A 17,509-nucleotide genomic window follows, 5' to 3' on the forward strand; every position below is an offset into this window, starting at 1 on the left:
AACCGCGGGGTTCAAATGCCAGCATCGAGTAGGACTGTTACTTATGATGGCGCAGAAGGCTTCATTAGCCCTCACTGCACCGCACAATAATCCCAGCGCTTCCTCCTCCACTTCCTTTACCACCATGCTAGGTCAGCTTTGAGAAGGCGGCCCGTGTGATTGTGACAGGGCTGTCCTGCAGATGTCTTATGCTGCTTGTTGGAGATCCAGCTGGCTGCTTCTGCTAATCAAAGATGGGCAGTTCGTGTCCTGCAGTCTGAGTCTCTCTGCAGTGTCCAAAACAAGGTATGCTGCACCTGCCACCACCAACTAAAAACTATAATAATTATATTGTGCTGGGGTACCTTCCAGGCTCCCATAACTAATGGAACAGGTGACCAACATTTCAAGGCCCAATCATTACCTGATGGCGTATTCTGTGAGGCCACACCCCCTGTGATTCCACACTCCTTATCTGGGAGCACACGTGCCTTAGGTGCATGTAAATATAACTATTACCGTTCGCCTATCATGGTGCCCCCCCCCCCCCCCCTTTCATTTTCGTCTGGATCTGCCCCTGGCCTCAAGGACATAGACTTCCTAATCTCAGCATGCAGTTTAGCTATCTCCTCCTTCAGCAAAGAATTACATCCACTGCACTGCACTAGCTCAAACAGTGTAACAGATGCTAATGGTATTGGAAATATTTGTGTTCCTGTTTGTGTATGTTAACTCACCTCTTTCTGTATTCTGACTCACCTGCTCCTGTTTCAAACTCACAATTCACTAAAGTATTCAAGCTTCACTATAGTATGCAAGCTTCTCTCAGTGAAACAGTGACGCAACTTAAGTTTAAGAGTTAAGACATTTATTCAATCTGTTTTGGCCGCTGCCTTATTTCCTGGGTCACTCAGACAGTGGCGAGGGGGTCCGCTTTGGGGTGAAGGGCTCGGAGAAGCCCTGGGAAACCATACTCCCCCGTGAGCTGCAATAGCGCTCGGTCTCCAAGTTTTCTGGTTCTCCGTTCTGGATCTGTGGAGAACCGGCCTGGTCTCTCAGCTCCCCTTCCTCGTACCAAGAGCTGAGTGGGGTAACAGAGAAATGGGCCGAGCTTACGATGCTCCATGGGGCGCCTCTTGATGCTGGGGGCGGAGTCAGGGCCCTTACTGCATTGTGAAAGGATTTCAGAGCTCTCTCTCTGCGCTGCCTCTCTTGGCGCTCTCTTCTTTCTCGACGACGCTGCTGCTTGCGCAGATCTTTCACCATCTTCTTGCGAGAGTCAATAAGGTTCCTGGCACACATGGGACAGAAAACAGCAATACGATGAGAGAAAGTATCTGTGGGTTGTGCAATTTGTGCAAAGGGAAGAGGCGGAGATTTGTGGGACAGAAGCAGAAGCGGAGGGACAGAGCAGACGAGAGACAAGGCTTGAAGTTTCCCTCTGACGTGTCCACATGCAATGAGAAACATTCAGGCACATCCTACGTGCTTATGTTAAGACCTCCATATACCTGCAACTGATTGTCGCAATGCTCCAATTCCCGCACTACTGGGTCGAGGGATCGGGATATTCAACAGGCCAGGGCCGAAACTAGGATTTTCAGTACCCGGGGCAAGGTAGTAGTTTAGCTGGCCGGGGGAGCCGGAAAAGTTTTCAGCGCCCTCTCAAATACAGCGCCTGGGGCACGTGACACCTTAGCCCCCCCTAGTTACAGCTATGAACAGGCCGAGAATCATTATTCCCCGATCCCAACCTGAAAATAGGCCTCCGATCGGCGGATCCCATGTTATCAGGGAATCTGGGAAAGGCAGTCCGATGTACAGTATGGAGTCTTTTAGCTATTATACTTTCAACATCTTAAGACATATTGGGGTCTATTTACTAAGCCTTGGAGAAAGACAATTTTTAGGACGGGATCGGCAAATCAAAGAAATTGAACATGTTGAATACCCCGATTCCCCAACCTGGACGTCAGCGGATCAAAGAATTGCAACAAGTCAGTCTGAGGTATAGGCATAAGTGCCTACCTTGCTGCGCCCTCCTCCGGGAGGCTGCAGTGTGGTAAACTAATGGGTGCGTGCCCGGAGGCAATGTGGGCGGTCAGGGGGCATGGGTGACGGGGAAAGTTTGGGGAAAGTTAGCAGTCCGGTGGCGTGGCATCATATTTGCGTCATCGTGGGCCCGCCCCCGCTAGACAGTGCAGAGAAAACAGGCACTGTACAGCAGGGGCGGAGCTACGATTAAGCGATTCTGTGCGAATCGCGTCATCGTATCCCCCTCGGACCGCCCACTTGTTCTCTGCTGTGGGCGGCCGAGGGGGAGTGCGGGGGGCTGCCAGCAAAAGCAGGACAATTGCCCCCCTTTCCGGGGGGCTGGGAGGGCCACCCGAGTTTCTGGAGCTGAGGGAGAGCTCGGAGACAGTGGACTCAAACGCATGACAGCCAGAGAATGGAGAAGCGTTTGCGCCAATTTGGTGACCACAGGTTACAAAGCAGATGCAGGTGTCTTAGAAGCAAGTAGATGTCTATTAGCTCAAATAAAAATGTTATAAAGAGGACAGTAATCTCAGCTGAAGCTGTTGGGAAATCACACAGAATGCAGCTTTTTCAGATGACACAGAACCAGGGGCTGGCTGGCAACTTTCAGCCTGGGGGCAGACTCAAGCAAGTGGCCCAGCTTTTCACAGGGAATGCAGTGAAAAAATTAGGTGCGAGTTTACCAAAAATCTCGCACCTGTGCCACTCTGAGGGGGTAACTGGGCATGCGTGTGCACCGCAATGCGGACACGTGTCGGAACAGCAACAACGGGCATCGCCAGTCAGCGACGGGATGGTGCGAAGAATCCGTTCGCACGGGCTTTCACAAGGTGATTGACAGAGAAGAGGCCATTTGTGGGTGGCAACTGACCGTTTACTGAGAGTGTTCGGGAAAACGCAGGCGTGCCCAAGTGTTTTCAGGGAGGGTGTCTGACGTCAGCTCCGGCCCCGATCAGCCCATTCATATCGCACTGGATGAGTAAGTCTTGGCTTGCGCAGAGACTGCAGAAAGTGGACTTTTGCAACCAGTAGCGGATCTTGCCACGGGCAAGCAGGACTTTTGACCGGGGCGCCGCCTTCCGGAGGGCGCCGCACCATGGCAAGATCCGCTACTGCTGTGCCCCCAGCTGCCCGCTGTGTCCCTCTGCCGCTGCCCGCTGTGTCCCGCTATGAAGGGAACTAGACGCTACGCATCTAGTTTCCCTTCGTGGAGAGGACCTCTACTGTGCGGTGCGCGATGACGTCATCGCGCACCTCACAGCAAAGGTCCTCTCCACGAAGGGAACTAGACGCTACGCGTCTAGTTTCCCTTCGTGGAGAGGACCTTTGCTGTGCGCACCGCACAGCATTTCAGCGGCGCTAATCTACTGTACAGGGAGCGTAACTGACCACGCCCCCTGTATGAAGCCATGCCCCATTTGCCGCCCGGGGGCGCTAAAAGGGCTGGAACCGGCCCTGTTTGCAGCTCAGCTACACATGCGATTGCACACTTACACTGTGAATTTACACTCCCCCTGTAGGTGGCGACTATCTGATCGCAGTACAGCAAAAACTAGCAGCCCAGCGATCAGATCTGAGTTAGGACCATAGGCGGATCCAGAGGGGGGGCACTTGGGCCCGTGCCCCCCCTGTCATTTCTAACTTCTTTTTTGTTTCAAAAGGAGAACAGCAGCAGCACTACTGCTATTTCTGTCACTCAGATTTGATAAAAGAGCCGGCAGGCACTAGAACCCACCGCGGCTCTAACAGCAAGTCCGTGTGGTAACCAATGGGGAGGCCCCCTGCTCACAACGCAACCTACCTCCCCCACTGCCAGCCGTCCAGAGTCCAGCCCAGGCACGAGGTTCAGATGCCAGCATCGAGCAAGACTGTTACTTATGACGGCGCAGAAGGCTTCATTAGCCCTCACTGCACCGCACAGTTTCCCAGCGCTTCCTCCTCCACTTCCTTTACCACCATGCTAGGTGCAGTCACACTCAGCCTCAGCTTTGAGAAGGCGGCCCGTGTGATTGTGACAGGGCTGACCTGCAGATGTCTTATGCTGCTTCTTGGAGATCCAGCTGGCTGCTTCTGCTAATTAAAGATGGTCAGTTCGTGTCCTGCAGACTGAGGGGCAGATTTATTAAGCCTGGTGAAGTGATAAAGTGGAAGGTGATAACGAACCAGCCAGTCAGCTCCTAACTGTCATTTTTCAAACCCAGCCTGTAACATGGTAGTTAGGAGCTGATTGGCTGGTCCTTTATCACCGTGTAATTTATCACTTCACCAGGCTTAATAAATCTGCCCCTGAGTCTCAGTGCATTGCCCAAAACAAGGTATGCTGCACCTGCCACCACCAACTAAAAACTATAATAATTATATTGTGCTGGGGTGCCTTCCAGGCTCCCATAACTAATGGAACAGGTGACCAACATTTCAAGGCCCAATCAGCCTTTACATCAGGGTGAAACATTGTCAATAAACTAGCAGGGATGCACTCCTACAGCCAATCATTACCTGATGGTGTATTCTGTGAGGCCACACCCCCTGTGATACCACACCCCTTATCTGGGAGCACGCGTGCCTTAGGTGCATGTAAATATAACTATTACCGTTCCCCTATCATGGTGCCTCCCCTTTCATTTTCTTCTGGATCCGCCCCTGGTTAGGATCCAGAAGAAAAGCAGCGGCCAGGAGAAGCAGGCGGCCCTGGAACACTTAAATTGCACTGGACCGGGGGGCAGATGGCACCCTGCCCCCCTGTCCAGATACCCCCTGCACAGAACAGCTTTTATGTTACAATGCAGCAGCAGTAATACAGCCGCCCTGTCTCTTTAAACCAGTCCAGTTTCAGCCATGCAGTTTGCATGTACCCCAGATAGGAAACCTGCACAGTATATTTACATTGTAATAAGAAGAGAGGAAAGCATTACCCCTTGGAGCACAAGGTAGCGAGAGAGAAAGGCTCTGTGTCTACCAGGAGTCTCATTAAGATCTCCCACCAAAAACACCCCCCAGAAGGTTTGTTCTGGGTCTTGACGCTCTCCTCTGTCCAAAATGGGCTTCCAGAGGGAGCGTGGCCCTGACCCAGGACAACAGTCCCCTGGCTGATGCTACCGGAGCCCTCACTGATGTTTGTACGTATATTTAATTGGCTATAAGAAAGTGCACCCGCAGGGTTTTCAATGCTGCTAAAAATGCCTGGGCCACCGGTCTGTGTTTGCCTCCCAAGACAAATACTGGGCAGCTAATCAGAACACTGTGCAAAGTTCCCCTTCTCACCTGTAGTCTATAGTTCCTGTCTGATCTCTGTCCAGTCTCTCTATCAGGGAGTCCATTTGGACAGCATCAAGGGGTACACCAGCCATCTGTGGACAACAAATTGTGGCAGCAGAGGGTCATATTTAAGACAGCAACCGTACTATCACTACACTCAGTATTATTATTATTCCTGAGTTTACTGATATCTGGCTCATTCTGCGCTTCCTTTACCAGTTTGAGACGACGCGGCTTGGTCCGAGGTCTTCAGCTCCTCTCTCCCTATACTATTACTCGCTGAAACTAATACACACCTTTGAAGTGTGTCATCTCTGTGTGGATAATACACAATTTACCTATTCACCTCAGCGCCAGTTAAATGTTTCCAGGACGGGGCCCAGGGAGCCTAGTATAGAGTTGGCCATCGACCATCGATGGTTAACCACCAATGTTATATGGTCTTGCCATCAATGTCAGGGAGCCAATGTTCCACCATCAATTGTACAGAGCCCCCCAATGCCAAGATGTGAAGCCTAGATGCACCCCCTGAAGATCAACCCCAGGCTCTGATTGGCCCACAGGCCAGTGAGTAATAGAGCAGGGATGACCATCCATTGGTGAGTGAAACGCTCAATGGTTCCCCTCTGGACAGTTTTAGAACATCGAGGTAAACCCACCGATGACCATCCCTAGGCTAGTGCTTTTTGGAGATGTCACTACACGCTGCATAAAGTGTCATTGCTGCATTCAAAATCCATATCTACAATTTTTCAGAATCTCCAATAGACAAATAGTGGTTGAGGAAGTGAGTGCACAAAATAGGGCCACATCACAACAGGAGCCTGTCCGTCCGTGTCAGAGCAGCGTCGACACAGCAAGACAGATCTGCCAAACTTCTGTATTGAGTCTTCCCCTAATCAGACCTTCGCCTTAATAATCTATTTTGACTGATTTTTCCCTCCTGACAAAATGTTAGGCCTTTTCTGAAGACTCATCTATTCAGACAGCTTATTAAATCCCTGAGCCCCCCCCACTTACTCCACTACCCAATAACCCCCCTCCCACACATTGCAATATACATGATATATACCACCTCTCTATTCTGTTTTAGTCTATAACCACCTCCTGTTCTAATGAGCGGATTCGGTTTTACTCGGTTTTACTCGGTTCTCAAAACCGAATCTTATTGGCTCACGGATGTCACGTGTTTTGGATAGCCAATAAGATTCGGTTTTGAGAACCGAGTAAAACCGAGTAAAACCGAATCCGCTCATCTCTTCTAACTGATTACCATCCTCTATTCTGTATTGTCCAATTACACTTCCCCCCTTAATTCTACATGATTTCCTCCCTCTATACAGTCCAATCACACTTAAATATATTCTTCTTCCGTACTCACAGTTTCAGTCCTATTAAACCAACAAAGCTGCGTGACCGGATCTTACAACCCATGGAGAACGTTAATCTGGACTAATATATATGTGACACTTAACCTGCAAGAGGGGCAACGTTATCTCTTGGTCTCTTTGCTAATACCCAGCATTGTGTTATTAGTGACGTTGTCCCCATATATAAATAATACTTATATGGTGTTCAGGCACGAACAACGATCAGATCTGGGGAACTAGTGGAGTCCTGAGGATTTCCCGAGTTTACTGGGCCAACACCTGTCACTCAGGTCCGCTGAGCCCTTACGGGGGTGTCACACAGGCACCTGTGCCTCACACTCACCGTAATGTATCTGAGAAAGTCACTGACAGGGACACTCATGGTGCCGTCTTTGTCCATGTTCTTGAAGAAATCCAGCATCCGGAGTTTCCGTTCATCCAGGAAATCCTGCAGGGAGGCAGAAGCGGAGTCAGCTGAGGATAGGTCTCACCGACTCGGGAATACAGGGCCCAGGAGGCTCTAGCGATGTTCTTATCAGTGGCTCAGGCTGGGCCTTCACTGTTCATTGCTTATTATTATCATTATTATTGTGTTAGGAGATTATCTCTTTGTTGTTCCTGCTGGTCATCTATACAGCTACACAGCCCACCTTACCTTTAACCCTCCCCCTCAGCCACACTGACATCATTGGCTACATGGCCCCCTCACATTCACCATCCTCCCCCTTATCTACCCAGTCTCCCTCAACTACTGTACATGGCCCTCACCGTTGCATGATCTCCAAAAGCTACACAGCCCCTCCTCAGACACATGGCCCCCTGCGCAGCTACACAGACCCCCTCACCTTAACCATCCTCCCCCTCATCTACATGGTTCCCTCAACTACAAGACTCCCTGCTCAGCTACACAGCCCCCCTCACCTTCACCATCCTCCCCCTCATCTACATGGTTCCCTCAACTACAAGGCCCCCTGCTCAGCTGCACAGCCCACCTCAGCAGCACTGACCTCCTCAGCTGTATGGACCCCTTCATCTAAAGTTCATGGCTGCCCTAACCTGCACCACCCTACCCCTCATCTACACAGCCCCCCCCCCGCAGCAACACTGAGCTCATCAGCTACATGTTCCTCCCCATTACTACATGGCCTCAGCTACATAGCCCTCCTCAACTGCACCACCCTCCCCCTCATCTACATGGTCCCCTCAGCTGCAAACTCCTCCACCTCAGTTATACTACCCACCTCAGCTACAGTACATGGGCAACCTCAATTACATGGCCCCATCAGCTACTCGGCCCTTATAAGCTACAAAGCCCCAATTAGTTACATGGCAACCTCAGCTACACGGCCCACCTCAGCTACACAGTCCCCTTTAGCTACAAGGCCCCCACCAGCTACAAGGCCCCAATTAGTTACATGGCTACCACCTTGGCTACACGGACCACCTCAGCTACACAGTCCCTCAGTTATATGGCCCAATCAGCTGCACGGCCCCTATCAGATACATGGGCCTCATCAGGTGCACGGCCCCCACCAGGTACATGTCCCCAACATGTACCTGATGGGGTGTAATGGTTAGCATTACTGCATGGTCCCATCAGATACATGGACCCCATCAACTGCACAGCCCCCATCAGATACATGGCCCCATCAACTGCACCTTCCCTATCAGACACATGGGCCCCATCAGCTGCATGGCCCCCATCAGACACATGGGCCCCGTCAACTGCATGGCACCCATCAGACACATGGGCCCCATCAACTGCACTGTACCCATCAGACACATTGGTCCCATTGACTGCATGGCCGACATCAGTTGGATGGCCCCATCAGCTGCATGGCCCCCATCAAATACATGGCCCTTTAGCTACATGGCCCCTCAGCTGCATGGCCCCCATCAGATACATGGCCCCCATCAGATACATGGCCCATCAGCTGCATGGCCCCCATCAAATACATGGCCCATCAGCTGCATGGCCCCCATCAAATACATGGCCCATCAGCTGCATGGCCCCCATCAGATACATGGTCCATCAGCTGCATGGCCCCCATCAAATACATGGCCCATCAGCTGCATGGCCCCCATCAAATACATGGCCCATCAGCTGCATGGCCCCCATCAAATACATGGTCCATCAGCTGCATGGCCCCCATCAGATACATGTCCCATCAGCTGCATGGCCCCCATCAGATACATGGCCCATCAGCTGCATGGCCCCCATCAGATACATGTCCCATCAGCTGAATGGCCCCCATCAGATACATGTCCCATCAGCTGCATGGCCCCCACCAGATACATGGCCCATCAGCTGCATGGCCCCCATCAGATACATGTCCCATCAGCTGAATGGCCCCCATCAGATACATGTCCCATCAGCTGCATGGCCCCCATTAGATACATGGCCCCTCAGCTGCATGGCCCCCATTAGATACATGGCCCCTCAGCTGCATGGCCCCCATCAGATACATGGACCACATCAGCTGCATGGCCCCCATCAGATACATGGACCACATCAGCTGCACGGCCCCTATCGGCTGCATTGTACCCCCTCACCTACTCTGCATTTGGTCATGCTGCCATGTATCTGCGGGGAGGACATATGGGCACATCTGTACTTTGGATAAATGATCATTGCTGGGCTGTTTACCTGTGAGAAGTTTCTCTGAGGATATAGAGTGTATTATATAACGTCCTCTAGCTCTGCGGTGAGATGCATCACACTCTGTGCCTTACTGTGATGTATAATATGTGTTATCTTCCAGCACACGCACAGTGTTCCATGTATGTCCATGGGGCCTGTAGTATGGCCTATATAAAGGACGGTATCCGGTCCTTAGGTCGACTCTCATTAGGTCGACTACTATTGGTCGACATGCATTAGGTCGACATGGTCACTACGTCGACGTGGGGAAAGATCAATATGAGTTTTTCACATTTTCTTTTAATTTTTTTTTTTTTAGCTTTTTCATACTTTCCGATCCACGTGGACTACGATTGGGAACAGTAACCTTGCCGAAGCATGGTGAGCGAAGCGAGCCGTGCGAGGGGACACGGTGCACTAATTAGGGTTCCCGGTCGCTTTACGAAGTAAACGACACCAAAAAAATGTTAAAAGCGCATATCGTCCTTTTTCTATGTCGACCTAGTTACTGTCTATGCTGTGATCCCCACCCTAGAGGACACAATGTCAGACACACACCACGGCGTTACACAACACACATATACCCATCACCTGAATGTCAGACACACACTACGGCGTTACACAACACACATATACCCATCACCTGAATGTCAGACACACACTACGGCGTTACACAACACACATATACCCATCACCTAAATGTCAGACACACACTACAGCGTTACACAACACACATATACCCATCACCTGAATGTCAGACACACATCACGGCGTTACACAACACACATATACCCATCACCTGAATGTCAGACACACACCACGGCGTTACACAACACACATATACCCATCACCTGAATGTCAGACACACATCACGGCGTTACACAACACACATATACCCATCACCTGAATGTCAGACAAACACTACGGCGTTACACAACACACATATACCCATCACCTGAATGTCAGACACACATCACGGCGTTACACAACACACATATACCCATCACCTGAATGTCAGACGCACACCACGACTTTACACAACACACATATACCCATCACCTGAATGTCAGACACACACCACGGCGTTACACAACACACATATACCCATCACCTGAATGTCAGACACACACCACAGCGTTACACAACACACATATACCCATCACCTGAATGTCAGACGCACACCACGGCGTTACACAACACACATATACCCATCACCTGAATGTCAGACACACACTACGGCGTTACACAACACACATATACCCATCACCTGAATGTCAGACACACACCACGGCGTTACACAACACACATATACCCATCACCTGAATGTCAGACACACACCACGACATTACACAACACACATATACCCATCACCTGAATGTCACACACACACTACAGCGTTACACAACACACATATACCCATCACCTGAATGTCAGACGCACACCACGACATTACACAACACACATATACCCATCACCTGAATGTCACACACACACTACAGCGTTACACAACACACATATACCCATCACCTGAATGTCAGACGCACACCACGACATTACACAACACACATATACCCATCACCTGAATGTCACACACACCACGGCGTTACACAACACACATATACCCATCACCTGAATGTCAGACGCACACCACGGCGTTACACAACACACATATACCCATCACCTGAATGTCAGACGCACACCACGGCGTTACACAACACACATATACCCATCACCTGAATGTCAGACGCACACCACGGCGTTACACAACACACATATACCCATCACCTGAATGTCAGACGCACACCACGGCGTTACACAACACACATATACCCATCACCTGAATGTCAGACACACAGCACGGCGTTACACAACACACATATACCCATCACCTGAATGTCACACACACACTACAGCGTTGCACAACACACATATACCCATCACCTGAATGTCAGACGCACACCACGGCGTTACACAACACACATATACATATCACCTGAATGTCAGACACACACCACGGCGTTACACAACACACATATACCCATCACCTGAATGTCAGACGCACACCACGGCATTACACAACACACATATACCCATCACCTGAATGTCAGACGCACACCACGGCGTTACACAACACACATATACCCATCACCTGAATGACCCTCATTGGATCTGGACGTGCTGCAGACTTTTGTGTGATAAATCCTTGTTTCCCCGCATACAACACACGCAGTGCAGGACGGCAATTAGAAGCTGCTTCCAAGAGTGAAAGGAATTTTGGGTTGACCAGAACATTCTGGGGAGACACGAAGACACAATATATATATTATTTACTCTATGTAGCCCTTACATTACACTATATATTACTCTATATATTTTCTCCCTACTCACAGAAATGTCCAGTTCTTCAACCTTATTGTCCTGCAGCTTGGTTACTGAGCTCAATAGGGTGATAGCGCCCTCTACTGTCAGGGGGTTCCGGGACAGCTGCAGGTTGGAGCAATCATAGCACAATTACTGGAATGGGTTCTAGTAGAACTGGGGTCACCCTTTTATACCAAAATCAGTGACATGCAGGATGAGTGGCTAGCGCCATGCTCTTATGGACTCTGAACGCCATTATTAATCCTCCGTGGCTTTTCTACAGGTGGTTGCTCTGCACAAGACCTAAGTCTCTCATCCACACTCATTACTCGCCACCATTCATTAGCAATTCCCTAGCTCGAAAATACCAATTGCATTTGCGTACGAACATGAATTTGTTACCTTTAACACGCGCAGGCTGTCGTTATACTCCAGGCCTTTGCACAGAAGCCTAACACCTTCGTTGCTGATCCGGTTGCAGCTAATGTCGAGATGAAGAAGGGAACTATTAACTCTTAGAGCTTCTCCCAGCGCCAGTGCCCCCTCATTACCGAAACCATTGTGCGACAGGTTCAGGACCTTCAGCATCCCGTTCACCTGCATAGAAGACAGGCGAGAGATGCAGATAAATCACAGGACACCTTGTGCATACACATATACCTAGGGGTGTAGTATGGTATGCCGGCGGTCGGGCTCCCGGCGACCAGCATACCGGCGCCGGGAGCACGACCGCCTGCTTACCGACAGTGTGGCGAGCGCAAATGAGCCCCTTGCGGGCACGCTATTTTATTCTACCTCCAGGGGGGTCGTGGACCCCCACGAGGGAGAATAAGTGTCGGTATGCCGGCTATCGGGATTCCGGCGCCGGTATACTGTGCGCCGGGATCCCGACAGCCGGCATACTGAAGACCACCCATACCTAGGATTGCACAGGTTCCATTGTATGATTAGAAGAATAACAGGAAGCCGTACACCAAGGCCACACCGCTCCCAATAGATGGATATGTTCTCCGCAATCGCACGGACCCATCCAGTTGCAGCCCAAAAATGCCCATATCACGCACAGAGTGAATCCTCCACTCTCACATCCTCCATGAAGGTGGGTATGCAGGTGTGGCACATACCCAGTCTGCAATTCCTTTTTATGGCGCATACACTGGGCCTAATTCAGACCTGATCGCAACAGCAAACTTTTTCTCTAATGGGTAAAACTATGGGGGTAATTCAGAGTTGATCGCAGCAGCAAATTTGTTAGCAGTTGAGCAAAACCATGGCCCTCATTCCGAGTTGTTCGCTCGCAAGCTGCTTTTAGCAGCTTTGCACACGCTAAGCCGCCGCCTACTGGGAGTGAATCTTAGCTTATCAAAATTGCGAACGAAAGATTAGCAGAATTGCGAATAGACACTTCTTAGCAGTTTCTGAGTAGCTCCACACTTGCTCGGCAACTGCGATCAGTTCAGTGCTTGTCGTTCCTGGTTTGACGTCACAAACACTCCCAGCGTTCGGCCAGACACTCCTCCGTTTCTCCAGCCACTCCCGCGTTTTTCCCAGAAACGGTAGCGTTTTTTCGCACACACCCATAAAACGGCCAGTTTCCGCCCAGAAACACCCACTTCCTGTCAATCACATTACGATCCCCAGAACGAAGAAAAAACCTCGTAATGCCGTGAGTAAAATACCTAACTGCATAGCAAATTTACTTGGCGCAGTCGCACTGCGGACATTGAGCATGCGCATTAGCGACTAATCGCTCCGTTGCGAGAAAAAAAATAACGAGCGAACAACTCGGAATGATTCCTCATGTGCACTGCAGGTGGGGCAGATGTAACATGTGCAGAGTGAGTTAGATTTGGGTGGGTTATATTGTTTCTGTGCAGGGTATATACTGGCTGCTTTATTTTTACACTGCAAATTAGATTTCAGTTTGAACACACCCCACCCGAATCTAACTCTCTCTGCACATGTTACATCTGCCCCAGCTGCAGTGCACATGGGGGGTAATTCCAAGTTGATCGCAGCAGGAATTCTGTTAGCAACTGGGCAAAACCATGTGCACTGCAGGGGAGGCAGATATAACATGTGCAGAGAGAGTTAGATTTGGGTGTGGTGTGTTCAATCTGCAATCTAATTTGCAGTGTAAAAATAAAGCAGCCAGTATTTACCCTGCACAGAAATAAAATAACCCACCCAAATCTATCTCTCTCTGCACATGTTACATCTGCCCCACCTGCAGTGCACATGGTTTTGCCCAACTGCTAAAATTTTTCCTGCTGCGATCAACTTGGAATTACCCCCCATGTTCACTGCAGGGGGGGGGGGCAGATGTAACATGTGCAGAGAGAGTTAGATTTGGGTGCAGTGTGTTCAAACTGAAATCTAAATTGTAGTGTAAAAATAAAGCATCCAGTATTTACCCTGCACAGAAACAATATAACCCACCCAAATCTAACTCTCTCTGCACATGTTACATCTGCCCCACCTGCAGTGCACATGGATTTGCCCATTAGAGAAAGATTTTGCTTTTGTGATCAGGTCTGAATTAGGCCCACAGTCTGCAGATCATCGCAGGATGTGTCGACTTTAGTCCTATAGATTATACAGCATTTTTAAAGAATATTGCACCTTTAATGCCAGTAGAGCTAATTGGACTTTATCTGGCTCCTGAATATATTCCTCCAATTCTGAGATCATATAGTGTATATAAAGGGCTGAGTTTTTCTTCTGATATTTAATGTTATATTTATTATTATTATCTCATGTATTTATTCCATATGAATTCATGTAATTATCATGAGTATTACATTTGTGTATTTATTATAATCCTTGAGTCTTGAATTTTATTCAGCCACATTGGGGTCTTAAATTTTTATTAGCGCTGGTCTTCAAAAGGTTGTATCGGGGGGCGTGGCCTGGCTAGCATAGAGGAAGGTCGGGTCTCTGCTGAGCTCCGGCTGGCACTGTATCAAAACCCACTTTTTGACCAGATTTGGAGGCCCACCGACAAGGGACTAGTCCCCTAAGCCCCACCACTACACCCACCACCTGGAGGAAGAAGCTGCGGAATCGGGGGGGCCCTGCGTTGCCCCCTGCGGATTGCGGCCTACCTCCACCCCAGAAGCCGGGGCCTCGATTTTGGAGCTGTGCCGGCGTTTCCTGGGACCCGGTTCGGCGACCCTGCAGACTCTCCCACCCACCTGAAAGGCTCTCCCTGGCACTGGGGGACTCACCCACCGGGCGCTGATCCTCGCAGGAGACCAGGGACCGGACGATCGGCGGGAGGTAAGGGCCGAGAAGTGTCTGGCTGGCAGCCGGCGGCCATCTTGCGGTTGGCGCCGCCCGGCCTCTAGACTTTACCTGGCCGATTCCCGACCTCTCCAGGCGCCTGCCCTTCCTCCCCCGTCTCACACAACACTGCAAGCAAGATCTAGCAAGATCTCTTCCCCCGCTGGCGGGGATCGACGACTGGGAGTCCTCCGGTGGACCTAACTCTCACTGATAAGCGGCGGCCATCTTGGGACTGGCAAAGCACCCATCAAACTCCCTGACTGGTGCTGGCTGTAACTAAGGCTCCCTCTTGTGGCGAATACTGGTATAGTCAACTCAGCCACTATACTTATATCTCTATAACCCTGCCTGTTCTCCTATCTCCTGAAGCCAGCACCTACTCCAGAGAAAGGCCGACGGAATAGCTCTAGCGGCTGCGTGCGGCGATTATCATACCCCGCACCCAACACTCAGACCCGCAGCTCCATCCCCCCTCTCCTGCGACCTCAATCAATCACTGGCTCTGTGCCCCTCCTGAGACTGAAGGGATCTCCTCCACCCCTGCCACCCACCTCGAAGCCCCTATACGCTCTCTTGGGAGGTGCCGGCTTGGACCACCCTCAACCTCCGGCTCTCTGCAACCCGCTCCAGCGGCGGCCGCTTGGTGAGTCTCTGGGACCGTGGTCCCTTCTGCCTCCATCCACCTAAACTCCACCGAGGCCTCCACTGGCACCCACCTGGGAGCCGCTTTCACATCACCCTGCGGTCCTCTCCCCCGCCGGGTCCCCGCCCCAGGGCTGCCCCGATCGCCGGCTGGTCCGTGCCCGGGACGCGTCCCTGTGGTCCCCGAGCGGTGGAGATAGTCTCCGGGATCCCCTCTCCTGCGACTTCGGACTCACACTCTCCAGTCCGGGCCGGGGTGCCCTCCCTCTGCTCTCGTGGTCCTCCCTGGGCGGACTCCATCTGCCGGGCTCGGCTGATGACCACACCGTAATGTCTCCTTAAGGCCCCCGAGTCACCTTCCCTGGCCCTGAGCCTCATAGCGGGAGCGCCACCCCCATTCCTCACCCTACTTTCCACCTACCCCCCTACGCCCCCAAGATGACCAGGGGTAACAAAAAATCCCAGGGGTCCGACCTCACACCATTTCTGACCAAAAAAGGCACCCCAGCCACGAACAGGCCTGACAATCCCGGCCCCTCTCAGGCCCCCTCCGAATCGGAGGCCGAAGATGACGATCTCACGCCCCTCACCCGTAAGGACTTCCTCTCCCTCCTTAAGGAGATGCGGGACATTAAGTCCTCAGTCCAAGCTCTACACTCCCTGAAATCCGATATAGCCGATATCGGCTCCAGAACTGACCAACTCGAAAGAAGAGTCGAAGAGGTGGTAACGTTCCAGCAAACAGCAGAGACCGAGTTGCATCAACTCCGTCAGGATGTTGCCCACCTCCGGGAGGAGAACGAGGACCAAGACAATAGAGCAAGGAGAAATAATATGAGGATTCGGGGTATCCCTGAGGAGGTCGAGGCATCTCATCTTGAACTCTACCTTAAACGCCTTTTCGCACACCTATCGCCCGACACCCCCGAGGAACATCTCCTCCTGGACCGAGCCCACCGGGCCTTGCGGCCGCGCTCCCAGGACTCTTCTCAGCCCAGAGATGTCATTCTCCGAATGCACTACTTCACTGCAAAGGAGGCCGTTATGAGGGAGGCCCGACGGCTGGGATCTGTGACTTTCCAAAACACCCCACTCCAGATTTTTCAGGATTTATCCCCGCTAACCTTAGCTAAACGCAGGGACTTCAAACCCATCACTTCCCTGCTCTCCCGTCACAACGTGAAGTACCGTTGGGGTTTCCCTTTCCGGATCTTAGTGTGGCACCAAGGGAAGCTCCTCACAGCTAGAGACCAACCTGAGGCCCAAACACTCCTCTCCAAACTGGGCATCCCCGTTCCTGACCAAGATGTCCACTCTCCACGCCTCCCACCACGGACACAGCGAGATTCACTTCGGTCTCCTCGTTCTGAGTGGTTCACGGTGCCGTCCTCCGGGGCCTCCCAGGCCCCACCTCCAGTGCCCTGAGAACTCTCACCTCTCTACGCTACAGCACCCTACATTGAATTGGGACGATCACTTCTGGTCGTACCCCCCCACCTGAAGTGCTACATTACCTTAGGTTCTTAGTGACCTTACCTCCTGACCCCTCGGTTGCTTCACAATAATATTGTTGTTATCCTCTATTGAAATGTTACATCGTTTGGTAGTTTAAATGTCTAACTGCCCACATATTCAAAAGTTACTCTCTTGATATGTTCCCATGCAGATACTTGACCCACTCTTTCCCCTCCTCCCCCTCCTCCTATTCTCCGCCCCTTGGGGCGGGCGCTCCGGCTATCATCTCTTCCTGTCTTCTCTCCAGCTCTCTCCCTCAGGTACCCCCAGGGGAGGCTTGCCTCCTGTCTTTCCCCGAGCGGCTCGTGACCCGCGATCGGGGCCCCATGCCGCGCCCCCACAGGGCCCCGGGCCCTACCGCTGACCTAGGTGCTTCCCCAACGCCTAGTATTCCTTCCCCTTGTCAGCTTTACCGGTCCTGGCC

At 51.4% G+C, this 17,509-nt stretch overlaps 1 protein-coding gene across 3 annotated transcripts in view; it reads right to left on the reverse strand.

The window, feature by feature from the left end:
* Window positions 1-825: 825 nt before the first annotated feature.
* LRRC74A (leucine rich repeat containing 74A) overlaps window positions 826-17,509 on the reverse strand; it is a 48,967-nt gene continuing 32,283 nt past the window's right edge. For 2 of the 3 annotated variants that reach the window (XM_063948255.1, XM_063948254.1), the window contains 6 exons: window positions 12,046-12,240; window positions 11,671-11,766; window positions 11,432-11,575; window positions 6,985-7,089; window positions 5,278-5,363; window positions 826-1,270 (listed from right to left, as the gene is read on the reverse strand). In XM_063948255.1, the coding sequence (XP_063804325.1) occupies window positions 886-1,270; window positions 5,278-5,363; window positions 6,985-7,089; window positions 11,432-11,575; window positions 11,671-11,766; window positions 12,046-12,240 (1,011 nt within the window). In that variant the 3' untranslated portion in view covers window positions 826-885. The remainder of the gene's footprint in view (window positions 1,271-5,277; window positions 5,364-6,984; window positions 7,090-11,431; window positions 11,576-11,670; window positions 11,767-12,045; window positions 12,241-17,509) is intronic. The other variant, XM_063948256.1, reaches the window with a different exon arrangement.

This window comes from Pseudophryne corroboree, chromosome 12, assembly GCF_028390025.1.
Source record: "Pseudophryne corroboree isolate aPseCor3 chromosome 12, aPseCor3.hap2, whole genome shotgun sequence".
Classification (NCBI taxonomy): domain Eukaryota; kingdom Metazoa; phylum Chordata; class Amphibia; order Anura; family Myobatrachidae; genus Pseudophryne; species Pseudophryne corroboree.